The sequence below is a fragment of the Cydia fagiglandana genome, chromosome 24, assembly GCF_963556715.1.
Source record: "Cydia fagiglandana chromosome 24, ilCydFagi1.1, whole genome shotgun sequence".
NCBI classification, from domain to species: Eukaryota; Metazoa; Arthropoda; class Insecta; order Lepidoptera; family Tortricidae; genus Cydia; species Cydia fagiglandana.
The window spans coordinates 7,209,322-7,235,964 of NC_085955.1; the positions used below are offsets into that span (position 1 = coordinate 7,209,322).

The 26,643-nt window shown below is 43.4% G+C and overlaps 7 protein-coding genes across 7 annotated transcripts; all 7 read right to left on the reverse strand.

Annotated features, from left to right (window-relative positions):
* Positions 1-980: 980 nt before the first annotated feature.
* Positions 981-1,361, reverse strand: LOC134676626 (histone H2A-like; the record flags this gene model as incomplete). Its single annotated transcript, XM_063535022.1, has 1 exon — positions 981-1,361. A coding segment is annotated over one exon (381 nt), but the record flags the coding sequence as incomplete, so codon positions are not given.
* Positions 1,362-2,173: 812 nt separating this feature from the next.
* Positions 2,174-2,851, reverse strand: LOC134676501 (histone H1C-like). Its single transcript, XM_063534886.1, has one exon. The coding sequence runs from the start codon at positions 2,849-2,851 to the stop codon at positions 2,174-2,176; it is 678 nt and encodes a 225-aa protein (XP_063390956.1).
* A 2,239-nt stretch (positions 2,852-5,090) lies between these two features.
* LOC134676627 (histone H4) lies at positions 5,091-5,402 on the reverse strand. The gene has a single exon (XM_063535024.1). The coding sequence runs from the start codon at positions 5,400-5,402 to the stop codon at positions 5,091-5,093; it is 312 nt and encodes a 103-aa protein (XP_063391094.1).
* Positions 5,403-13,062: 7,660 nt separating this feature from the next.
* LOC134676489 (histone H4) lies at positions 13,063-13,380 on the reverse strand. The gene has a single exon (XM_063534873.1). The coding sequence runs from the start codon at positions 13,372-13,374 to the stop codon at positions 13,063-13,065; it is 312 nt and encodes a 103-aa protein (XP_063390943.1). The 5' UTR covers positions 13,375-13,380.
* Positions 13,381-21,430: 8,050 nt separating this feature from the next.
* On the reverse strand, positions 21,431-21,808 carry LOC134676628 (histone H2B). The gene has a single exon (XM_063535025.1). The coding sequence runs from the start codon at positions 21,806-21,808 to the stop codon at positions 21,431-21,433; it is 378 nt and encodes a 125-aa protein (XP_063391095.1).
* Positions 21,809-22,710: 902 nt separating this feature from the next.
* LOC134676629 (histone H2A-like) lies at positions 22,711-23,091 on the reverse strand (the record flags this gene model as incomplete). Its single annotated transcript, XM_063535026.1, has 1 exon — positions 22,711-23,091. A coding segment is annotated over one exon (381 nt), but the record flags the coding sequence as incomplete, so codon positions are not given.
* An 812-nt stretch (positions 23,092-23,903) lies between these two features.
* On the reverse strand, positions 23,904-24,581 carry LOC134676630 (histone H1C-like). Its single transcript, XM_063535027.1, has one exon. It carries the CDS (start codon positions 24,579-24,581, stop codon positions 23,904-23,906), a length of 678 nt encoding a protein of 225 aa, XP_063391097.1.
* Positions 24,582-26,643: the final 2,062 nt, after the last annotated feature.

Consider the following 26,643-nt stretch of genomic DNA (forward strand, 5'->3'; position numbering starts at 1 on the left):
CTTAGAGTCCGACTTGGAGATGTTCTTCTGGGCCTTGCCGGATTTCTTGGCGGCCTTACCGCTAGTCTTGGGTGGCATTGCGATATAGTTAGATGCTTACAGTACGAGAGTCGAACTGGAAATATGATATTTTTTTACGGTCGCCCGATCTTTGCTAGCGTAGCGTACGGGAAATAGGGGATTAAAGATCGAGCGTCGAGCCCGCGGTATCTCGACCAATAGCGTTCGTGCATCATTAACATCGTCTGTAGGCATGGTGGGGAGTGCGAGGGCGTGTTGATATTATGTATTTAAATATTCATTATTATATTATCAATAATAAATAAACATTACCCGCCTGATGTGCTATGCTATGTAATAATAATAATGAGTTAACCAAAATATATTTGAACCATAACCATCTGTCATCAATTTTTATAACTGTAGGCGGCCAAAAATTTGGTATATTATAATTATTTATTTATTTATCATTCTTTTGTTACAGAGACACACTGTTGTAGCTGAGTAATTAAGTAAGTAAGTAAGTAAGTAAGTAAGTAAGTCTTTGATCCGTCCGAGCCATCCATAAACAAATAAGTGAGTGAGTGTATCCGAGTGTCTAATTTATAATATATTTAATTATGTGATGTATGTGTTTTTCACTATAGGAACGATAATCACATTATAGTTCAGTACCTACTCTTACCGTAATTATAATTCATTCATAAATGTGTAGTATCATAATTATTTTTTTTTTTTTTTTATTATTATTATTCATCGATCTAATGACATCATATACGTATGCGTTATGCCATGAAACTTATAACTTTTACACAGAATTATATTGTGGCCCTGAAAAGGGCCTTTTGTAACGGTCACTCGGGCGGGAATGTAACAGAGGCCCCGTGCGTGCGATAAATGTACGCACGAGACAAATGCACACATTCACCAGTCGCCGTGTGTTACCGCTAGAGATGTAGCCTGATGAGAAGTGAGGACACTTAAGCCTTCTTCTCGGTCTTCTTGGGCAGGAGTACGGCCTGAATGTTAGGCAGCACACCACCCTGGGCGATGGTCACACCGGAGAGGAGCTTGTTCAACTCCTCGTCGTTGCGGATCGCCAGCTGGAGATGCCTAGGGATGATCCTGGTCTTCTTGTTGTCGCGAGCGGCGTTGCCTGCCAACTCGAGAACCTCAGCGGCCAGGTACTCCATGACGGCGGCTAAGTACACCGGGGCACCGGCACCGACGCGCTCGGCGTAGTTGCCCTTGCGTAAAAGCCTGTGGATACGGCCGACGGGGAACTGGAGTCCGGCACGGTTAGAACGTGACTTTGCCTTTCCCTTAACCTTGCCACCTTTACCGCGTCCAGACATGTTTGATGAGAGATTTAAGTTTTCAGTTTACACACAACGGACGAGAGCACGTATTGCTCGTGAGTGTCGGACAAGAATATTTTTTTAGCAAGCCGCGCGTTAAGCTATATAGTCTCACGGAGCGCGCTGATAGTGGGGATATAACGAGCCGACATAACACGAGACCGATCGACCAATCGACGCCCCGCATGCAAGAGTGCGAATGAATAAATAAATTAATAACAAAATATTCTATAAGTAAGTTCATATAACTCCACATTAATTTATATAATTTGGCCTATATCTATAGGCCATACGTACGTATACTAAGTATGTAGATAACTTACTAAATATTGTTTGAAATGTAAGACTTGCGTCATATCATGTTTATTTATTTATTTACGTTCCAATAAAAAGTTGGTGTAAATTCATGATTAATGAAAACCTAATATAATCTCTATCAGTGTGATAATCATCATCATCGTATTGATGACTTTTGTGCCTTGATATTCGACTTTTTACTCCGATCCGAACACCTTTTGGTATGTTATATATATAAAAACACTTTCGATTCTCTCATTGATAAATCGATCGATCGACTCGTGTATGTGCTCATTGCAATGAAACAGAGGTGATATGAACCTTTGAATACATTTGTTAGCCCTGAAAAGGGCTTTTTGATGTGCGTATAACGCGCACAGGCGTATGACGTGAGTCGAGAAGAGGCGAGACACGTCGTCGTATAATATTTATAGCAACGACAATCGACATCTCCTCTACCATCACGACAACTACCGCGACCGATGTAAGGACGACGACGACAATATGGCGCAGTCTTCTTACTTCTTCGAGGCAGCCTTCTTAGCGGCGGGCTTCGCTTTGGGAGCGGCAGCAGCCTTCTTTGGCTTGGGAGCTTTAGGCTTCTTGGTCGGCGGCTTCGCGGTCTTCTTGGCCTTAGGCGCGGCGGCGCTCTTGCCCTTGGCGGGGGTGGAAGGTTTCTTCGCTGCGGGCTTCTTTTTGGCGGCGGCGGCCTTCTTGTCCTTCGTGGCGGCCTTAGGCTTGGCCGGGGACGCGGCGGCCTTCTTCGCCTTAGCCGGTTTAGCTGCGGCGGGCTTCTTAGCGGCGGCTGATGATTTAGCGCTAGATTTCTTGGCCGCGGCGGGTTTCTTGCCGGCGGATGAAGTCTTCGATTCCAGTTTGAACGAGCCGGACGCGCCCTTGCCTTTGGTCTGTATGAGTGCGCCGGATTCGACTGCGCTCTTCAGATATTTTCTAATGAAAGGGGCCAGCTTCTCGGCGTCGACCTTGTACTGGGCGGCGATGTATTTCTTGATAGCCTGCAGGGACGAACCGCTTCTCTCCTTCAGCTCCTTGATGGCGCTGTTAACCATCTCGGACGTCTTAGGGTGGGTGGGCTTCGCCTTAGGCTTCTTAGCGCCTGCGGAGGCGGACGCCTTAGGCTTCTTCGCGGGCGTCGCCGGGGCGGGAGCGTCGGCAGCAACTGCGGTATCGGCCATATTTAAATAACCAAGTAATATATGTAGTTTAACAAATTAGTAAATCGCACGAACTGCGCAAAGAGAACAGCGGACGCGTGTAAGCGGAGCGCTGCGCTGGCGAGTACTAAACACGAGTCGCATGGGGGCGCCACTTTTTATATATCCACTCCGGCTTAACCGTAACGCAGACCCTTATGTCGCGGGACGTTTTCTCGTAATAACACTTCCAACTTTTCACTTACTCGTTTATGATTAAACTAAATTTATAGTGAATTATATTATAATGATTATAATAAAATTGCACATGTATATTCTTTATGAATTGATATATCTATTTTAATAGAAGTTTTAAGTTTTGGAACGCCGTTAAACGAATGAGGGAACTTTACTTTTGGTATTATAGGTTGCGGACACCTCGGGTCTGTTTAAAAAGTGATTTTTCTTAATTAGAATTACATTTAACAATATTATGTGTCTTCCAGTTAAAAGCGAAGATACCATAGATAGATGTGACACAATAACAAAAGTAGAAAATTATAGTTATAATGTTATTTTGACTTGTTGTCTTCACTGTCGTAAAACAGCCGTACCGCGCCTTGGATTGCCTACGTTCAGCGGTTTGCTCTCTGCTGGTACCGATGTAAAACGGGATATGTATTTTATGTTACGTTTATATAATTATGTTCTATTATACATTACGATATCACCATATTCATGAATATTATTATAATTCTGATGGTTTTTAAAAACTCTCTTCTACGAGGATCATACAGCAGCGCGAACTCACACTCTGAACGTGCGGGCATGGTAGGTAGGTAGAATCTCGTGTAGGTAGGTCGTATTTTATTTAGTTTTGGTTTTAGTAGTAAAGTAAAAATTTATCTGAATATTACGCCTAATATTAAAACAAACGATATACTTAAAATTAAATTATTGCAATTAGTGTGTTTATCGTTGGACATAAGAATCTGTTTAGGTTGATATATTAGGTTGATATATGTACTTAATTATATTCATCATAGGGACACGAGAAGTCTTAGGCTTCTGAGTTACTATATGTAGTTAACCATTTTTATATAAGTTATATTAATATTTTTGATGTGGTAAAATTGAGGTGAGTGGGTGAGGGGATGTTGGGTGTCCCTGTCTGTTTTGTGCACTATTTGCGAATCCTTTACCTAATTGGGCAGTTCATCCTGGTCGTCGTCGTTATCAGTACCTAGTAGTAGGTCACAGCCTCACAGGTGTCAGGTGATAATGCGATTGTTTGTTTTTAAAATATATATATGGTGTTATTAGTAAAACTAACTAAAAAGTTAGCGAGTGTGCGTGTGTGAGAAATACATGTTTGGATTTGGAAAACGCGAGTAATAGGTGAATACTTTATTACTTAATTAATTATTTAGATTTGGGTTAGGGCGATGCTAGTCGGGAAGTCGGGAAAAATAAAAGGAAGAAGAAGAAGATGATGATGATGATGGTTGGATGGATGATTCTTGAAGAGAGGGAGAAATATCTGAATTTATGCATGCTGTACCTACTGGGAGGTGGGTGGTAAATAGACACGCGTGTAAAGCTCTAGCTGGAGACGTTCAATCGAATCTCTATATACTTAGTTATGCCTATTTTATATACGAGTACATTACATACATAGGTATAGTGGGCAGGCAAGGTCTACTTACTAATAATAATTAAAATATGCTTGGTGCACATTAATAATTGTGACGTAAGTACTAGATCGGAATCTAAAGATTTAAAAATATATTTATTAGCTTGCTCTAGTATCAATATTATTAGCGCACACACACATGAGGTTAAACAATAACTTTGCCCTTTGCTTGTAAAAATAACTATACATATTTTTAAATTAAGTAACTACATATAATTGTTGTTTTGTTTGTTTTAGAGAGCTGGGCTGGCTGGCGTCAAACCACCGTCAAAGCAGGCGGCGAACGAGGTGGCTGGCTGCTGTTACAAGTTAGAAAATTGGACTTGCGGTGCGGGGTAAGTAAGTTATTATACATATTATTAGATAGATAGATCGATCGATCGATTGTTTGTCCGTATGTGTCGTTGCTGAAACTTTGTATTTGCGGTGCATATAGTTAGAATTATTTGCGGCCCTGAAAAGGGCCTTTTTGTATTTGCGTCTGAGGACGCGGGCGCCGGGGCGCGCGCGCGCGCGCGATACGGTAATACATGCGTCAGTACATATTACACGATGTCGCGCGCGGCGGACCAAGTGCAAGCGGAGCGCTTAACCACCGAAACCGTAGAGGGTGCGGCCCTGACGCTTCAGAGCGTAGACGACGTCCATGGCGGTGACGGTCTTCCTCTTGGCGTGCTCGGTGTAGGTGACCGCGTCACGGATCACGTTCTCGAGGAACACCTTCAGAACACCGCGGGTCTCCTCGTAGATCAGACCGGAGATACGCTTGACGCCACCTCTGCGGGCGAGACGACGGATGGCGGGCTTGGTGATACCCTGGATGTTATCACGGAGCACCTTCCTGTGGCGCTTGGCTCCTCCTTTCCCCAGACCTTTACCTCCCTTACCGCGACCGGTCATTGCGACCTGTAGTAGATATGAGACTTCTCGAACGGAATACACGGACAACGACACACGACTTGCGGCGCGCGTCGACACGAGTGGAATAACTGGCTATCGACGTCTGTGCGATATTTATACGCTTTACCCTATTGCGGGGAGACGGGGGACGGGGTTAGAGATATCGGAGCATTAATATTTGATTTATTTTTCATTCATGAAATATAATATAATATTGATAAATAATTTCATATGATATGGTTATTTAAATTCATTTTGGGGATATAAATATGTAGTTACTCACATATAATTACTAACTATAATAACGGCGACCGGCTCATGGAAGAGAGGCCGTATGTATAACTAACTACATATATGTAGCACTCTCTATTTCTATTTCATTCCCCTCTAATCTCTAATATTATCCTCTAGCATTCAGTCAGTGGTAATAATTATGTCGATAAAATTTCGAGAAATCTATATTATTTTGTCTTAACTTAACTTTTAGTTGGCGCGTAATATCACGAGTTTAATTCACTTTCCTTCTTTCCATTATACTACATAATAGAGTATATCGCGGTTAAATTTCATATACTACTTACTATATTACCGTACATCTTATGTATGAATTGATGTATATATTTACTAATGACTAATAATATTGATCGATCGATTTATCTACGCAAGTGTTTGTTCAAAGAAACATATTATATAATTTTCGAATCATGTGTGGCCCTGAAAAGGGCCTTTTGATATATGACAGAAGCTTCACGTTCGCATGTCCAGACGCAAAACGCGTGGTACAAAATAATAGATATAATGTAACCGAATGCGTTGGCGCAGACTGCGTTCGGTGATTTAGCTCCGTGCCGATTTTAGCGTGGCGGGTGGTTTTAAGCACGTTCACCGCGGATCCTGCGAGCCAGCTGGATGTCCTTGGGCATGATGGTCACACGCTTGGCGTGGATGGCGCACAGGTTGGTGTCCTCAAAGAGACCGACGAGGTAAGCCTCGCTGGCCTCCTGGAGAGCCATAACGGCAGAGCTCTGGAAGCGCAGGTCGGTCTTGAAATCCTGAGCGATCTCACGCACCAGACGCTGGAAGGGCAGCTTGCGGATCAGAAGCTCAGTGCTCTTCTGGTAGCGACGGATCTCACGGAGGGCGACGGTGCCGGGCCTGTAACGATGGGGCTTCTTGACGCCCCCGGTGGCCGGCGCGCTCTTGCGGGCCGCCTTGGTGGCGAGCTGTTTACGGGGCGCTTTACCACCGGTGGATTTACGAGCGGTCTGCTTGGTACGGGCCATTGCGAAAAATAAAAATTACTACGACACACGGTACTACGTTACGTCAACGAGTCACGAGAGGTAATAAACTTCGCAACGCCGAGAGGCGCTTTTTATGTGCTCGTCGGAAAGGGACGGAGTTAGTGTCCGTGTGAGCGAGAGGGTTATAAAATTCACATACACGGTCCCCCTCGCCCCTCTTTTCCTTTCTCACCAATGGTACGATTTCTAATTACAATAACATTAATATTATTGAAATATTATTAATAAATTTGCTTTTTTTTTTTTTTTTTTTTAGGTATTATGTATGAGTTAGGACAGTTAGTTAGGTTCCGCGGAGCTAGGTTAGGTTAGGATTGTAAATAACAATATTTGACCGAGTCAGGTCAGCAAACCTAACTTACGAGGTTAGGTTAAGTTAGGCGATATTTATGTAAGTATACTCGATATATTGTTCAAGTTTGATTTGTTTTGGAAATTCCTGGCATCTGGTAACCTAACCTAACTTAACCTGACCTAACTCCTAAAGAAACCTAACTCTAGCGAACCTAACTTAACCTAACCTAACTCTAGCGAACCTAACATAACCTGACCTAACTCCTAGAGAAACCTAACTCTAGCGAACCTAACTTACTTATTTTACAGTACATATGGTCCTATTTTCCGGCACTAGTGCGTAAAATAGCACATTTCGTGCTATGTCAAAAGTTTATAAAGGGCCATATGTACACGTCCCTAACCCTATTTAACCTATATTATTAAGTGTTGGTAATGTGTAAATAAATAATATTTTTTATTGATATTTATCGACAGATTGACACAGTATGCGCGGTTAGAAACTTCTTATATCATATTCAGAACGTATTTGTGGCCCTGAAAAGGGCCTTTTTGGTTGTTGCACAAACCACACTCTCGAAGCGTGTCGTGTCGTCGCAATACGAACTACCTAAACCCATTACACTAAAAGTGTATTGAGAAGACAGACCGCATACGAGGAACGACGTACGCTTACTTGGAGCTGGTGTACTTGGTGACGGCCTTGGTGCCTTCACTGACGGCGTGCTTGGCGAGCTCACCGGGCAGCAAGAGCCTCACGGAGGTCTGCACCTCCCTGCTGGTGATAGTGGACCTCTTGTTGTAGTGAGCGAGGCGGGAGGCCTCGGCGGCGATGCGCTCGAAGATGTCGTTCACGAACGAGTTCATGATCGACATGGCCTTGCTGGAGATACCGGTGTCGGGGTGGACCTGCTTGAGCACCTTGTAGATGTAGATGGCGTAGCTTTCCTTGCGCTTATGCTTCTTCTTTTTCTTAGAGTCCGACTTGGAGATGTTCTTCTGGGCCTTGCCGGATTTCTTGGCGGCCTTACCGCTAGTCTTGGGTGGCATTGCGATATAGTTAGATGCTTACAGTACGAGAGTCGAACTGGAAATATGATATTTTTTTACGGTCGCCCGATCTTTGCTAGCGTAGCGTACGGGAAATAGGGGATTAAAGATCGAGCGTCGAGCCCGCGGTATCTCGACCAATAGCGTTCGTGCATCATTAACATCGTCTGTAGGCATGGTGGGGAGTGCGAGGGCGTGTTGATATTATGTATTTAAATATTCATTATTATATTATCAATAATAAATAAACATTACCCGCCTGATGTGCTATGCTATGTAATAATAATAATGAGTTAACCAAAATATATTTGAACCATAACCATCTGTCATCAATTTTTATAACTGTAGGCGGCCAAAAATTTGGTATATTATAATTATTTATTTATTTATCATTCTTTTGTTACAGAGACACACTGTTGTAGCTGAGTAATTAAGTAAGTAAGTAAGTAAGTAAGTAAGTAAGTCTTTGATCCGTCCGAGCCATCCATAAACAAATAAGTGAGTGAGTGTATCCGAGTGTCTAATTTATAATATATTTAATTATGTGATGTATGTGTTTTTCACTATAGGAACGATAATCACATTATAGTTCAGTACCTACTCTTACCGTAATTATAATTCATTCATAAATGTGTAGTATCATAATTATTTTTTTTTTTTTTTTATTATTATTATTCATCGATCTAATGACATCATATACGTATGCGTTATGCCATGAAACTTATAACTTTTACACAGAATTATATTGTGGCCCTGAAAAGGGCCTTTTGTAACGGTCACTCGGGCGGGAATGTAACAGAGGCCCCGTGCGTGCGATAAATGTACGCACGAGACAAATGCACACATTCACCAGTCGCCGTGTGTTACCGCTAGAGATGTAGCCTGATGAGAAGTGAGGACACTTAAGCCTTCTTCTCGGTCTTCTTGGGCAGGAGTACGGCCTGAATGTTAGGCAGCACACCACCCTGGGCGATGGTCACACCGGAGAGGAGCTTGTTCAACTCCTCGTCGTTGCGGATCGCCAGCTGGAGATGCCTAGGGATGATCCTGGTCTTCTTGTTGTCGCGAGCGGCGTTGCCTGCCAACTCGAGAACCTCAGCGGCCAGGTACTCCATGACGGCGGCTAAGTACACCGGGGCACCGGCACCGACGCGCTCGGCGTAGTTGCCCTTGCGTAAAAGCCTGTGGATACGGCCGACGGGGAACTGGAGTCCGGCACGGTTAGAACGTGACTTTGCCTTTCCCTTAACCTTGCCACCTTTACCGCGTCCAGACATGTTTGATGAGAGATTTAAGTTTTCAGTTTACACACAACGGACGAGAGCACGTATTGCTCGTGAGTGTCGGACAAGAATATTTTTTTAGCAAGCCGCGCGTTAAGCTATATAGTCTCACGGAGCGCGCTGATAGTGGGGATATAACGAGCCGACATAACACGAGACCGATCGACCAATCGACGCCCCGCATGCAAGAGTGCGAATGAATAAATAAATTAATAACAAAATATTCTATAAGTAAGTTCATATAACTCCACATTAATTTATATAATTTGGCCTATATCTATAGGCCATACGTACGTATACTAAGTATGTAGATAACTTACTAAATATTGTTTGAAATGTAAGACTTGCGTCATATCATGTTTATTTATTTATTTACGTTCCAATAAAAAGTTGGTGTAAATTCATGATTAATGAAAACCTAATATAATCTCTATCAGTGTGATAATCATCATCATCGTATTGATGACTTTTGTGCCTTGATATTCGACTTTTTACTCCGATCCGAACACCTTTTGGTATGTTATATATATAAAAACACTTTCGATTCTCTCATTGATAAATCGATCGATCGACTCGTGTATGTGCTCATTGCAATGAAACAGAGGTGATATGAACCTTTGAATACATTTGTTAGCCCTGAAAAGGGCTTTTTGATGTGCGTATAACGCGCACAGGCGTATGACGTGAGTCGAGAAGAGGCGAGACACGTCGTCGTATAATATTTATAGCAACGACAATCGACATCTCCTCTACCATCACGACAACTACCGCGACCGATGTAAGGACGACGACGACAATATGGCGCAGTCTTCTTACTTCTTCGAGGCAGCCTTCTTAGCGGCGGGCTTCGCTTTGGGAGCGGCAGCAGCCTTCTTTGGCTTGGGAGCTTTAGGCTTCTTGGTCGGCGGCTTCGCGGTCTTCTTGGCCTTAGGCGCGGCGGCGCTCTTGCCCTTGGCGGGGGTGGAAGGTTTCTTCGCTGCGGGCTTCTTTTTGGCGGCGGCGGCCTTCTTGTCCTTCGTGGCGGCCTTAGGCTTGGCCGGGGACGCGGCGGCCTTCTTCGCCTTAGCCGGTTTAGCTGCGGCGGGCTTCTTAGCGGCGGCTGATGATTTAGCGCTAGATTTCTTGGCCGCGGCGGGTTTCTTGCCGGCGGATGAAGTCTTCGATTCCAGTTTGAACGAGCCGGACGCGCCCTTGCCTTTGGTCTGTATGAGTGCGCCGGATTCGACTGCGCTCTTCAGATATTTTCTAATGAAAGGGGCCAGCTTCTCGGCGTCGACCTTGTACTGGGCGGCGATGTATTTCTTGATAGCCTGCAGGGACGAACCGCTTCTCTCCTTCAGCTCCTTGATGGCGCTGTTAACCATCTCGGACGTCTTAGGGTGGGTGGGCTTCGCCTTAGGCTTCTTAGCGCCTGCGGAGGCGGACGCCTTAGGCTTCTTCGCGGGCGTCGCCGGGGCGGGAGCGTCGGCAGCAACTGCGGTATCGGCCATATTTAAATAACCAAGTAATATATGTAGTTTAACAAATTAGTAAATCGCACGAACTGCGCAAAGAGAACAGCGGACGCGTGTAAGCGGAGCGCTGCGCTGGCGAGTACTAAACACGAGTCGCATGGGGGCGCCACTTTTTATATATCCACTCCGGCTTAACCGTAACGCAGACCCTTATGTCGCGGGACGTTTTCTCGTAATAACACTTCCAACTTTTCACTTACTCGTTTATGATTAAACTAAATTTATAGTGAATTATATTATAATGATTATAATAAAATTGCACATGTATATTCTTTATGAATTGATATATCTATTTTAATAGAAGTTTTAAGTTTTGGAACGCCGTTAAACGAATGAGGGAACTTTACTTTTGGTATTATAGGTTGCGGACACCTCGGGTCTGTTTAAAAAGTGATTTTTCTTAATTAGAATTACATTTAACAATATTATGTGTCTTCCAGTTAAAAGCGAAGATACCATAGATAGATGTGACACAATAACAAAAGTAGAAAATTATAGTTATAATGTTATTTTGACTTGTTGTCTTCACTGTCGTAAAACAGCCGTACCGCGCCTTGGATTGCCTACGTTCAGCGGTTTGCTCTCTGCTGGTACCGATGTAAAACGGGATATGTATTTTATGTTACGTTTATATAATTATGTTCTATTATACATTACGATATCACCATATTCATGAATATTATTATAATTCTGATGGTTTTTAAAAACTCTCTTCTACGAGGATCATACAGCAGCGCGAACTCACACTCTGAACGTGCGGGCATGGTAGGTAGGTAGAATCTCGTGTAGGTAGGTCGTATTTTATTTAGTTTTGGTTTTAGTAGTAAAGTAAAAATTTATCTGAATATTACGCCTAATATTAAAACAAACGATATACTTAAAATTAAATTATTGCAATTAGTGTGTTTATCGTTGGACATAAGAATCTGTTTAGGTTGATATATTAGGTTGATATATGTACTTAATTATATTCATCATAGGGACACGAGAAGTCTTAGGCTTCTGAGTTACTATATGTAGTTAACCATTTTTATATAAGTTATATTAATATTTTTGATGTGGTAAAATTGAGGTGAGTGGGTGAGGGGATGTTGGGTGTCCCTGTCTGTTTTGTGCACTATTTGCGAATCCTTTACCTAATTGGGCAGTTCATCCTGGTCGTCGTCGTTATCAGTACCTAGTAGTAGGTCACAGCCTCACAGGTGTCAGGTGATAATGCGATTGTTTGTTTTTAAAATATATATATGGTGTTATTAGTAAAACTAACTAAAAAGTTAGCGAGTGTGCGTGTGTGAGAAATACATGTTTGGATTTGGAAAACGCGAGTAATAGGTGAATACTTTATTACTTAATTAATTATTTAGATTTGGGTTAGGGCGATGCTAGTCGGGAAGTCGGGAAAAATAAAAGGAAGAAGAAGAAGATGATGATGATGATGGTTGGATGGATGATTCTTGAAGAGAGGGAGAAATATCTGAATTTATGCATGCTGTACCTACTGGGAGGTGGGTGGTAAATAGACACGCGTGTAAAGCTCTAGCTGGAGACGTTCAATCGAATCTCTATATACTTAGTTATGCCTATTTTATATACGAGTACATTACATACATAGGTATAGTGGGCAGGCAAGGTCTACTTACTAATAATAATTAAAATATGCTTGGTGCACATTAATAATTGTGACGTAAGTACTAGATCGGAATCTAAAGATTTAAAAATATATTTATTAGCTTGCTCTAGTATCAATATTATTAGCGCACACACACATGAGGTTAAACAATAACTTTGCCCTTTGCTTGTAAAAATAACTATACATATTTTTAAATTAAGTAACTACATATAATTGTTGTTTTGTTTGTTTTAGAGAGCTGGGCTGGCTGGCGTCAAACCACCGTCAAAGCAGGCGGCGAACGAGGTGGCTGGCTGCTGTTACAAGTTAGAAAATTGGACTTGCGGTGCGGGGTAAGTAAGTTATTATACATATTATTAGATAGATAGATCGATCGATCGATTGTTTGTCCGTATGTGTCGTTGCTGAAACTTTGTATTTGCGGTGCATATAGTTAGAATTATTTGCGGCCCTGAAAAGGGCCTTTTTGTATTTGCGTCTGAGGACGCGGGCGCCGGGGCGCGCGCGCGCGCGCGATACGGTAATACATGCGTCAGTACATATTACACGATGTCGCGCGCGGCGGACCAAGTGCAAGCGGAGCGCTTAACCACCGAAACCGTAGAGGGTGCGGCCCTGACGCTTCAGAGCGTAGACGACGTCCATGGCGGTGACGGTCTTCCTCTTGGCGTGCTCGGTGTAGGTGACCGCGTCACGGATCACGTTCTCGAGGAACACCTTCAGAACACCGCGGGTCTCCTCGTAGATCAGACCGGAGATACGCTTGACGCCACCTCTGCGGGCGAGACGACGGATGGCGGGCTTGGTGATACCCTGGATGTTATCACGGAGCACCTTCCTGTGGCGCTTGGCTCCTCCTTTCCCCAGACCTTTACCTCCCTTACCGCGACCGGTCATTGCGACCTGTAGTAGATATGAGACTTCTCGAACGGAATACACGGACAACGACACACGACTTGCGGCGCGCGTCGACACGAGTGGAATAACTGGCTATCGACGTCTGTGCGATATTTATACGCTTTACCCTATTGCGGGGAGACGGGGGACGGGGTTAGAGATATCGGAGCATTAATATTTGATTTATTTTTCATTCATGAAATATAATATAATATTGATAAATAATTTCATATGATATGGTTATTTAAATTCATTTTGGGGATATAAATATGTAGTTACTCACATATAATTACTAACTATAATAACGGCGACCGGCTCATGGAAGAGAGGCCGTATGTATAACTAACTACATATATGTAGCACTCTCTATTTCTATTTCATTCCCCTCTAATCTCTAATATTATCCTCTAGCATTCAGTCAGTGGTAATAATTATGTCGATAAAATTTCGAGAAATCTATATTATTTTGTCTTAACTTAACTTTTAGTTGGCGCGTAATATCACGAGTTTAATTCACTTTCCTTCTTTCCATTATACTACATAATAGAGTATATCGCGGTTAAATTTCATATACTACTTACTATATTACCGTACATCTTATGTATGAATTGATGTATATATTTACTAATGACTAATAATATTGATCGATCGATTTATCTACGCAAGTGTTTGTTCAAAGAAACATATTATATAATTTTCGAATCATGTGTGGCCCTGAAAAGGGCCTTTTGATATATGACAGAAGCTTCACGTTCGCATGTCCAGACGCAAAACGCGTGGTACAAAATAATAGATATAATGTAACCGAATGCGTTGGCGCAGACTGCGTTCGGTGATTTAGCTCCGTGCCGATTTTAGCGTGGCGGGTGGTTTTAAGCACGTTCACCGCGGATCCTGCGAGCCAGCTGGATGTCCTTGGGCATGATGGTCACACGCTTGGCGTGGATGGCGCACAGGTTGGTGTCCTCAAAGAGACCGACGAGGTAAGCCTCGCTGGCCTCCTGGAGAGCCATAACGGCAGAGCTCTGGAAGCGCAGGTCGGTCTTGAAATCCTGAGCGATCTCACGCACCAGACGCTGGAAGGGCAGCTTGCGGATCAGAAGCTCAGTGCTCTTCTGGTAGCGACGGATCTCACGGAGGGCGACGGTGCCGGGCCTGTAACGATGGGGCTTCTTGACGCCCCCGGTGGCCGGCGCGCTCTTGCGGGCCGCCTTGGTGGCGAGCTGTTTACGGGGCGCTTTACCACCGGTGGATTTACGAGCGGTCTGCTTGGTACGGGCCATTGCGAAAAATAAAAATTACTACGACACACGGTACTACGTTACGTCAACGAGTCACGAGAGGTAATAAACTTCGCATTTTTTTTTTTTTTTTTTTTTTTTTTTTAACATAGAATTTAGAGTCGGCCGGACTAGTCCGGCCCTATTTCTCAATACCCAAAGAGGAACAATTTTTACAGTTAGCATCAACCTGAGAGCTAACTGTTTATACAATGTAATCTAGTCTGTATTCTAACTCTAATCTGTACATAAATTAGCTTAAAACTATATTTATAGAATTTACTAACAATTCAAAGTATATTTACAAACAAATAATCAATTAAGTTATATTTGTAGAATTTTACAAGCGTATTTACAAAACAAAGCACATATTTACATAATTAATTCAATAATCTTCAATAATTATTGAAGTTTTCTGAAGCTAACACATTTTTTGTGGTAGTCATTCATACCTTGTTATCTTATTATTATTTAAGCAATGAATTTAGTTACTTAACGTGGTCATAACAGTCTATCTACACTTTGCTACACTTTGCGAGCGCAAGGCACTGGCCACGCCCCCTACCTACTATCCACGGTGGAGGCCCCGCCTCGTGCCACGCCTCTAGCTACTTTACACAAAGAAAATATATTTACAGTATCATAACTCTCTCCTAAAGTACACAGTATATTTATCAAATATTTAAATAGAATTGGGTAAATGCCCAATTATGGATGGAGGTCCAGTCTTGTGGGAAGCTTGGCTTCTAGTTACATTCCTACCACATCTAGGCCTGTACCTAATGGCACAGGAGATTGCGAAGCAGGAGTGGTCTGGACAGAGACAGGTGTGGAGTTTGATAACTCTTCAGTAAAACTTGGCAGGTAAACCCTGCCCTCTTCGGTTTCAGAGTCAATACAAGCTGCAGATGTTGGCCCAAACTCAACATCACATTCTTTTTCCATAGTACTAGTTAAGGTGAAAATGTCGTCCTCGTCTAAAAGAACGTGTCTAGGCCTGCGTTTATCTTTCTTGACATGCGGGGCGGGCTCGTAGTCAGCAGCCTTTACTATGAGCGGGTTGGTACTGTGTACCGCCTTGTCGAAATACCTCCTGGAGATATCCTGGAAGTATTTCGACAAGGACGGCATATCTAAATCAGTATGTAGTCTAATATTCCTGATATAATAGGGGGCTCCTGCTGCGCTCCTGAGGAACTTGTTTTGCATCGTCTGTAGTGTTCTGATCTTTGCCTGTGAGGCGTGAGCAAAGGCCACACTGGCGTACGAGAACACTGGTCTGATGCAGGTTTTGTAGATGGTGAGCTTATTTCTCAGTGAAAGCTTGCTCCGGGCCCCCACTAGATATGTTAATCTTGATAAATAAAATTTGGCCTTATTTCTGACCCTTCTAATATGCTCACCGAAATTGAGCCTACGATCTAATGTCACTCCCAAGTACTTGGTGGAGTCGACCCATGGAATGTTTTGGCCAAATAGAGTAATGTGGCCATGCCTTTGGAGTTGCTCACTGTATTGAGCTCTCCTACTGAAGAGCATGGCCGCACTCTTCTCAGGGTTAACCTCTATCCTCCACCTACGGCACCAATCCCCAAGGGAGTTTGTGGCTCGTCGGAGGAGGGAGGCCAACTTGTCTGGAATAATCGATGTGGCGAAAATCGCCGTATCATCAGCGAAAAGCGCATAATTAACTTCGGGAATCCTTGGCAGGTCATTTACGAAGATAGTAAAAAGGACCGGAGACAACACAGAACCCTGTGGGACTCCAGCACGGATGGGGTGGAGGGGAGACAAAGTCCCTTCCGCTCTATACCTAAAACCTCGGTTTGTTAGAAAGTCATTTATCAGAAGTACTAGGCGGTCCGGGAATTTGTACCTGAATAGTTTAAGGATCAACCCACTGTGCCATACCTTATCGAAGGCTTTCGCAACATCGAGAAAGACAGCACCAGTGGGGATCGACTTTTTCCATCCCGTAAGCCAGTAAGTGATATGTTCAACCATGCGATGGACCTGGTGAGTGCAGGAGTGCCCCGTCCTGAATCCAAATTGCTCCTTAATGATTAGGTCTTTTTCATTAATAAAGTCCGCTATTCTTTGCTGTATAATCTTCTCATATAGTTTACCTAAGGAGCTCAGAAGGCTTATTGGTCTGTAGCTGGTCGGGTGGATCCTTGGCTTCCCTGATTTGTGTATACCTATTACGTGAGCTACTTTCCACTGATCAGGGAAGTGGGAATTTGCCAATGCCGCGTTGAATATATCAGCCAGAAAGTGGATCAGCTTCTCAGGGAAGGCACGTAGCAGCCGATTTGGCAGCCCGTCAGCCCCTGGAGCCTTTCTGATCTTTAACTTATTAATGAAAAACCCAACTTCAGTAAATGAGGTAACCCTTAACAAGGGGCTACTTGGTTGAAGCGCTAACTTAACCCTCACCTCCTCCTCCACCTCTGCCGTGTGGTCTGGGTCATGAGGCTCATTGCTCAAGGAGCATTGGGCCTCTAGGCTGGACGCCAGACATTCGGCTTTTTCAGCGTCGGAGAAGGCTGGTGGGTGATTGGGGGGGGCGTTCGGTATGATCAATGGGGGCATTTGGGTCACTGCGTCCATTTTGAAGGATCTAATTAGTTGCCAGTACGCCGTGTGGTGCGGGGTTATGTTTTTGAGGAGATTATTCCATCTTTCATTCCTAAAGTCTTTTACACCTTTCTTGAAATCTTTTGTGAGCTTATTAACTACGGCCTTGTGTTGTGGTGAGGGGCATATATCATAAGCCCTTATAGCAGCGTTTTTCATTCTTTTAGTTTCTTGTAGATGGAGCGGCAGCTTCCACCTGTTGTAATCTGCTTCATCTGTTACCTGCTTACTGTGACGGGTCATTAACTCTGTTAATCCTGTGGTCAGATAGGAAATTGCATTATCTGTGTCTTCTTTGGACGCAATTTTAGTCGGGAGGTTCCCAATCAGGTCTGAGTCCTCCCTCGCAAGCTCTTTACTGACGCCATCCCAGTCCGTGACTAGTTTGGTATCAGGGGTGTCCGACGGGGTGGGACCCAGTTTAAGAATGACCGGTCTGTGATCTGAGGACATAACATGGACAACTTCTATTGAGCGAAATCTGAGGGCTATATTTTTAAGAAGGAATATATCTAAGATATCAGGGGAGTAGCTAACAACAGGCGGAAAGTGGGTGGGCTCTAATGGGGCTATAATATCTACTTTAAGGACGCTATTATCCTTTGCTTTGGATGTTATTTTGTATAACTCCCTACCATTATCATTCGTTACTCCGCAGTTCCACAGAACGTGTTTTGCGTTCAGATCACCAGCCACAATGACTGATTCACTCAACCCAAGGACACTTTCCAGGTCAGATTGTAGAACAGACTTGGTGGGGGGGAGGTATGTTGACACTAGTGTTATGGCTTGGTGGCCAGTCATAGCTAGCCGGCAAGCTGAGACTTCCAGATTTATAAGGTCGGGTACTTGAACAGGAGAGCAGTGTAGAGACTTTTTAAAATAAATTAAAGTCCCTCCACCTCTACCGTATGTGCGGTCATTTCTGATAATATTGTAATTCGCCACTTTGGGGTCCCTGTGGGCTGGTTTTAAGAAGGTTTCCTGTATTAATAGAATATCTAAGTTTTGATCTTTGAGTAGACTGCTGATTTCGTCACGTCTATCTTTCATACTGTTGGCATTGAATATTCCTAAAGATAGGGAGCGCGGGGCTGTTCTAGCATTTGAAATGGGAAAGTTTCGAGAAGAGATGCTATCCATTATGGGTTTATAAAGCTTTTGAGTTGCCTGAACAGCCCCTCGTGTAGGAGCATGACACTAAGTCGTTGAGAGGGCTCAGAAGCACTTCTGAGCTCAGCCGCGACTTGTCGTACCTGTGTGATGTCTACTTTAGATGCTAGATCAATTAGCAGACTTAAGTCTGCCATGTCTGCTAGCTTATTGGCCTGCGAGGGGGACTCACTCACCCCAGGGGCCTGACTGGGCGGGTTAATCACCGCCTCCATTTCTGCTCCGGGATTTGGGTTTGCCTGGGTGAATTGGGTATTTACCCAAGACTTTCTGGGCTTCCTCATTGGAGGGAACTCCTTTCCATTTGGTAATGTGGCATTTTGTGCATTATTGGGCGTTTCCCCATTTTGGGTATTTCCCCAAATTACCCTGCGCTTGGGTCTGGGGCACTCTGAGCATCCCCTATAGTTGCCCGTGTGATCTTGGTTGCAATTAGCACATTTGACGGGTACCGTTATTTTCCCGTTTTCGTCCTTATTAGGGCACGCCCTTGATTCATGTTCGCCCGCACAGGCGACACAGCGCGGGTCTAGTTTACAATACTTGGATGAATGTCCCCATCCCTGGCAATTATAGCACTGGGTGGCATATCCAGTCTTCCTCGGGGCCTCAGCGATAACCCCACTCAGCCCACATACCGCCTTAATATTAAAGATATCGAACCCTTTGGGGGTGCGCTCACAAACTGCCAGAACACAATTTAAGGCCGACTTATCTCTATTTCTGTGCATTCTATGCACACTTATTATTGGATATCCCTGCTCAATTAGGTCTTCTTTAATAAAGTCTATATCTAGCTCGATATCGAGCCCTTTGATGACGACTCTTATATTCTTCTCGTCATCTAGGGCATATGTGTAATAACCCTTTCCTAAGAGTTTCTCCCAGGCTCTATATTGGGCCTTGTTTTGAGTGAACAGTATTAGTCCTTTCTTAGCCATAACAGCTTTGACAAAGTTTAGTTTGATTCTATTCGCTTCCTTTGATAAGTAGTTCCATCTACCTTTATGTTTTATTACTATAATTGGGGGCCGCTTTTCTTTCTTGGCTGTCTCCACCTCCATTTCATCATTTAAAATGTCCTTATTATTTACAATGGCTGGGATCACCTGTTGGCTCGGCGTTACCGGGCTGGGGGGGGAGGGAGGAGAAACACCTCCCTGACTGACTACCACCTCTTGTTGGGTCAATGGCCCTGCCTGCCCTAGAGGCAATGGCTGAGTATCCATGGGGGGGGGAGAGGGGGCCGCGACATGAGAGGGGGAGGGCGATGACCTCCTCGTATCAGTCGGGGACCTATCTCTAATATTCAACTTTTTGTTATTGTCATTTATAGACTTGGTTACCTGGCTTACTTCCGTCAAGGGGGAGACAGTGCCATTTGACTTGATCTTATTTTTCCTGTTCTTGCGCCGGGCCTTAAGCTCACGGGCAGCTTCACAGTCCTTACCTAACACGTCCCTCTCGGACGAGGACGACGATTCCACCGAACTACTCGACCTAACTTCAATCTCCATTTCGGAGCTAATTTCCTCTTCTGGGAGCGTATTGAACGCATTAGAAATGGGCAGGTTAACCTGATATGTCGGCACATAGGCCGGAGAGCTGGGGGGTTCGGTGAACACAATCCCGCATTTTGTTGAGACAGCTGTCCCTGTCCCGGCCTGAGAGTTACTACTGCTTGCACTATTGCTTACCTCCATTTGGACCTCCGTCCATATTTCGTCCCAATCCAAACCTTGGGAGGCCAATTTGGCCCTTATCCTACTTTCCAGTAGCACATCCATTTTTACAATACACTATATTTACACTTATAATAAAAATATCGTCACTATCGAGTTACACTTAGAGTCACTATCTCTTTGAGTTCCGTCGCATATAATAATTATTTCGTAATTTTACGCAAAACACTGATCACTACAGGACACCAGCCTGGCAAGCGCATGCGCGACAACGGGCGCATGCGCGGGGCGCAATCCCCTCGGGGGCACAATCCAATATGGCGGACACGACTGAACGGCACGGCAGTCAGAACGGGAATCATAAACTTCGCAACGCCGAGAGGCGCTTTTTATGTGCTCGTCGGAAAGGGACGGAGTTAGTGTCCGTGTGAGCGAGAGGGTTATAAAATTCACATACACGGTCCCCCTCGCCCCTCTTTTCCTTTCTCACCAATGGTACGATTTCTAATTACAATAACATTAATATTATTGAAATATTATTAATAAATTTGCTTTTTTTTTTTTTTTTTTTTAGGTATTATGTATGAGTTAGGACAGTTAGTTAGGTTCCGCGGAGCTAGGTTAGGTTAGGATTGTAAATAACAATATTTGACCGAGTCAGGTCAGCAAACCTAACTTACGAGGTTAGGTTAAGTTAGGCGATATTTATGTAAGTATACTCGATATATTGTTCAAGTTTGATTTGTTTTGGAAATTCCTGGCATCTGGTAACCTAACCTAACTTAACCTGACCTAACTCCTAAAGAAACCTAACTCTAGCGAACCTAACTTAACCTAACCTAACTCTAGCGAACCTAACATAACCTGACCTAACTCCTAGAGAAACCTAACTCTAGCGAACCTAACTTACTTATTTTACAGTACATATGGTCCTATTTTCCGGCACTAGTGCGTAAAATAGCACATTTCGTGCTATGTCAAAAGTTTATAAAGGGCCATATGTACACGTCCCTAACCCTATTTAACCTATATTATTAAGTGTTGGTAATGTGTAAATAAATAATATTTTTTATTGATATTTATCGACAGATTGACACAGTATGCGCGGTTAGAAACTTCTTATATCATATTCAGAACGTATTTGTGGCCCTGAAAAGGGCCTTTTTGGTTGTTGCACAAACCACACTCTCGAAGCGTGTCGTGTCGTCGCAATACGAACTACCTAAACCCATTACACTAAAAGTGTATTGAGAAGACAGACCGCATACGAGGAACGACGTACGCTTACTTGGAGCTGGTGTACTTGGTGACGGCCTTGGTGCCTTCACTGACGGCGTGCTTGGCGAGCTCACCGGGCAGCAAGAGCCTCACGGAGGTCTGCACCTCCCTGCTGGTGATAGTGGACCTCTTGTTGTAGTGAGCGAGGCGGGAGGCCTCGGCGGCGATGCGCTCGAAGATGTCGTTCACGAACGAGTTCATGATCGACATGGCCTTGCTGGAGATACCGGTGTCGGGGTGGACCTGCTTGAGCACCTTGTAGATGTAGATGGCGTAGCTTTCCTTGCGCTTATGCTTCTTCTTTTTCTTAGAGTCCGACTTGGAGATGTTCTTCTGGGCCTTGCCGGATTTCTTGGCGGCCTTACCGCTAGTCTTGGGTGGCATTGCGATATAGTTAGATGCTTACAGTACGAGAGTCGAACTGGAAATATGATATTTTTTTACGGTCGCCCGATCTTTGCTAGCGTAGCGTACGGGAAATAGGGGATTAAAGATCGAGCGTCGAGCCCGCGGTATCTCGACCAATAGCGTTCGTGCATCATTAACATCGTCTGTAGGCATGGTGGGGAGTGCGAGGGCGTGTTGATATTATGTATTTAAATATTCATTATTATATTATCAATAATAAATAAACATTACCCGCCTGATGTGCTATGCTATGTAATAATAATAATGAGTTAACCAAAATATATTTGAACCATAACCATCTGTCATCAATTTTTATAACTGTAGGCGGCCAAAAATTTGGTATATTATAATTATTTATTTATTTATCATTCTTTTGTTACAGAGACACACTGTTGTAGCTGAGTAATTAAGTAAGTAAGTAAGTAAGTAAGTAAGTAAGTCTTTGATCCGTCCGAGCCATCCATAAACAAATAAGTGAGTGAGTGTATCCGAGTGTCTAATTTATAATATATTTAATTATGTGATGTATGTGTTTTTCACTATAGGAACGATAATCACATTATAGTTCAGTACCTACTCTTACCGTAATTATAATTCATTCATAAATGTGTAGTATCATAATTATTTTTTTTTTTTTTTTATTATTATTATTCATCGATCTAATGACATCATATACGTATGCGTTATGCCATGAAACTTATAACTTTTACACAGAATTATATTGTGGCCCTGAAAAGGGCCTTTTGTAACGGTCACTCGGGCGGGAATGTAACAGAGGCCCCGTGCGTGCGATAAATGTACGCACGAGACAAATGCACACATTCACCAGTCGCCGTGTGTTACCGCTAGAGATGTAGCCTGATGAGAAGTGAGGACACTTAAGCCTTCTTCTCGGTCTTCTTGGGCAGGAGTACGGCCTGAATGTTAGGCAGCACACCACCCTGGGCGATGGTCACACCGGAGAGGAGCTTGTTCAACTCCTCGTCGTTGCGGATCGCCAGCTGGAGATGCCTAGGGATGATCCTGGTCTTCTTGTTGTCGCGAGCGGCGTTGCCTGCCAACTCGAGAACCTCAGCGGCCAGGTACTCCATGACGGCGGCTAAGTACACCGGGGCACCGGCACCGACGCGCTCGGCGTAGTTGCCCTTGCGTAAAAGCCTGTGGATACGGCCGACGGGGAACTGGAGTCCGGCACGGTTAGAACGTGACTTTGCCTTTCCCTTAACCTTGCCACCTTTACCGCGTCCAGACATGTTTGATGAGAGATTTAAGTTTTCAGTTTACACACAACGGACGAGAGCACGTATTGCTCGTGAGTGTCGGACAAGAATATTTTTTTAGCAAGCCGCGCGTTAAGCTATATAGTCTCACGGAGCGCGCTGATAGTGGGGATATAACGAGCCGACATAACACGAGACCGATCGACCAATCGACGCCCCGCATGCAAGAGTGCGAATGAATAAATAAATTAATAACAAAATATTCTATAAGTAAGTTCATATAACTCCACATTAATTTATATAATTTGGCCTATATCTATAGGCCATACGTACGTATACTAAGTATGTAGATAACTTACTAAATATTGTTTGAAATGTAAGACTTGCGTCATATCATGTTTATTTATTTATTTACGTTCCAATAAAAAGTTGGTGTAAATTCATGATTAATGAAAACCTAATATAATCTCTATCAGTGTGATAATCATCATCATCGTATTGATGACTTTTGTGCCTTGATATTCGACTTTTTACTCCGATCCGAACACCTTTTGGTATGTTATATATATAAAAACACTTTCGATTCTCTCATTGATAAATCGATCGATCGACTCGTGTATGTGCTCATTGCAATGAAACAGAGGTGATATGAACCTTTGAATACATTTGTTAGCCCTGAAAAGGGCTTTTTGATGTGCGTATAACGCGCACAGGCGTATGACGTGAGTCGAGAAGAGGCGAGACACGTCGTCGTATAATATTTATAGCAACGACAATCGACATCTCCTCTACCATCACGACAACTACCGCGACCGATGTAAGGACGACGACGACAATATGGCGCAGTCTTCTTACTTCTTCGAGGCAGCCTTCTTAGCGGCGGGCTTCGCTTTGGGAGCGGCAGCAGCCTTCTTTGGCTTGGGAGCTTTAGGCTTCTTGGTCGGCGGCTTCGCGGTCTTCTTGGCCTTAGGCGCGGCGGCGCTCTTGCCCTTGGCGGGGGTGGAAGGTTTCTTCGCTGCGGGCTTCTTTTTGGCGGCGGCGGCCTTCTTGTCCTTCGTGGCGGCCTTAGGCTTGGCCGGGGACGCGGCGGCCTTCTTCGCCTTAGCCGGTTTAGCTGCGGCGGGCTTCTTAGCGGCGGCTGATGATTTAGCGCTAGATTTCTTGGCCGCGGCGGGTTTCTTGCCGGCGGATGAAGTCTTCGATTCCAGTTTGAACGAGCCGGACGCGCCCTTGCCTTTGGTCTGTATGAGTGCGCCGGATTCGACTGCGCTCTTCAGATATTTTCTAATGAAAGGGGCCAGCTTCTCGGCGTCGACCTTGTACTGGGCGGCGATGTATTTCTTGATAGCCTGCAGGGACGAACCGCTTCTCTCCTTCAGCTCCTTGATGGCGCTGTTAACCATCTCGGACGTCTTAGGGTGGGTGGGCTTCGCCTTAGGCTTCTTAGCGCCTGCGGAGGCGGACGCCTTAGGCTTCTTCGCGGGCGTCGCCGGGGCGGGAGCGTCGGCAGCAACTGCGGTATCGGCCATATTTAAATAACCAAGTAATATATGTAGTTTAACAAATTAGTAAATCGCACGAACTGCGCAAAGAGAACAGCGGACGCGTGTAAGCGGAGCGCTGCGCTGGCGAGTACTAAACACGAGTCGCATGGGGGCGCCACTTTTTATATATCCACTCCGGCTTAACCGTAACGCAGACCCTTATGTCGCGGGACGTTTTCTCGTAATAACACTTCCAACTTTTCACTTACTCGTTTATGATTAAACTAAATTTATAGTGAATTATATTATAATGATTATAATAAAATTGCACATGTATATTCTTTATGAATTGATATATCTATTTTAATAGAAGTTTTAAGTTTTGGAACGCCGTTAAACGAATGAGGGAACTTTACTTTTGGTATTATAGGTTGCGGACACCTCGGGTCTGTTTAAAAAGTGATTTTTCTTAATTAGAATTACATTTAACAATATTATGTGTCTTCCAGTTAAAAGCGAAGATACCATAGATAGATGTGACACAATAACAAAAGTAGAAAATTATAGTTATAATGTTATTTTGACTTGTTGTCTTCACTGTCGTAAAACAGCCGTACCGCGCCTTGGATTGCCTACGTTCAGCGGTTTGCTCTCTGCTGGTACCGATGTAAAACGGGATATGTATTTTATGTTACGTTTATATAATTATGTTCTATTATACATTACGATATCACCATATTCATGAATATTATTATAATTCTGATGGTTTTTAAAAACTCTCTTCTACGAGGATCATACAGCAGCGCGAACTCACACTCTGAACGTGCGGGCATGGTAGGTAGGTAGAATCTCGTGTAGGTAGGTCGTATTTTATTTAGTTTTGGTTTTAGTAGTAAAGTAAAAATTTATCTGAATATTACGCCTAATATTAAAACAAACGATATACTTAAAATTAAATTATTGCAATTAGTGTGTTTATCGTTGGACATAAGAATCTGTTTAGGTTGATATATTAGGTTGATATATGTACTTAATTATATTCATCATAGGGACACGAGAAGTCTTAGGCTTCTGAGTTACTATATGTAGTTAACCATTTTTATATAAGTTATATTAATATTTTTGATGTGGTAAAATTGAGGTGAGTGGGTGAGGGGATGTTGGGTGTCCCTGTCTGTTTTGTGCACTATTTGCGAATCCTTTACCTAATTGGGCAGTTCATCCTGGTCGTCGTCGTTATCAGTACCTAGTAGTAGGTCACAGCCTCACAGGTGTCAGGTGATAATGCGATTGTTTGTTTTTAAAATATATATATGGTGTTATTAGTAAAACTAACTAAAAAGTTAGCGAGTGTGCGTGTGTGAGAAATACATGTTTGGATTTGGAAAACGCGAGTAATAGGTGAATACTTTATTACTTAATTAATTATTTAGATTTGGGTTAGGGCGATGCTAGTCGGGAAGTCGGGAAAAATAAAAGGAAGAAGAAGAAGATGATGATGATGATGGTTGGATGGATGATTCTTGAAGAGAGGGAGAAATATCTGAATTTATGCATGCTGTACCTACTGGGAGGTGGGTGGTAAATAGACACGCGTGTAAAGCTCTAGCTGGAGACGTTCAATCGAATCTCTATATACTTAGTTATGCCTATTTTATATACGAGTACATTACATACATAGGTATAGTGGGCAGGCAAGGTCTACTTACTAATAATAATTAAAATATGCTTGGTGCACATTAATAATTGTGACGTAAGTACTAGATCGGAATCTAAAGATTTAAAAATATATTTATTAGCTTGCTCTAGTATCAATATTATTAGCGCACACACACATGAGGTTAAACAATAACTTTGCCCTTTGCTTGTAAAAATAACTATACATATTTTTAAATTAAGTAACTACATATAATTGTTGTTTTGTTTGTTTTAGAGAGCTGGGCTGGCTGGCGTCAAACCACCGTCAAAGCAGGCGGCGAACGAGGTGGCTGGCTGCTGTTACAAGTTAGAAAATTGGACTTGCGGTGCGGGGTAAGTAAGTTATTATACATATTATTAGATAGATAGATCGATCGATCGATTGTTTGTCCGTATGTGTCGTTGCTGA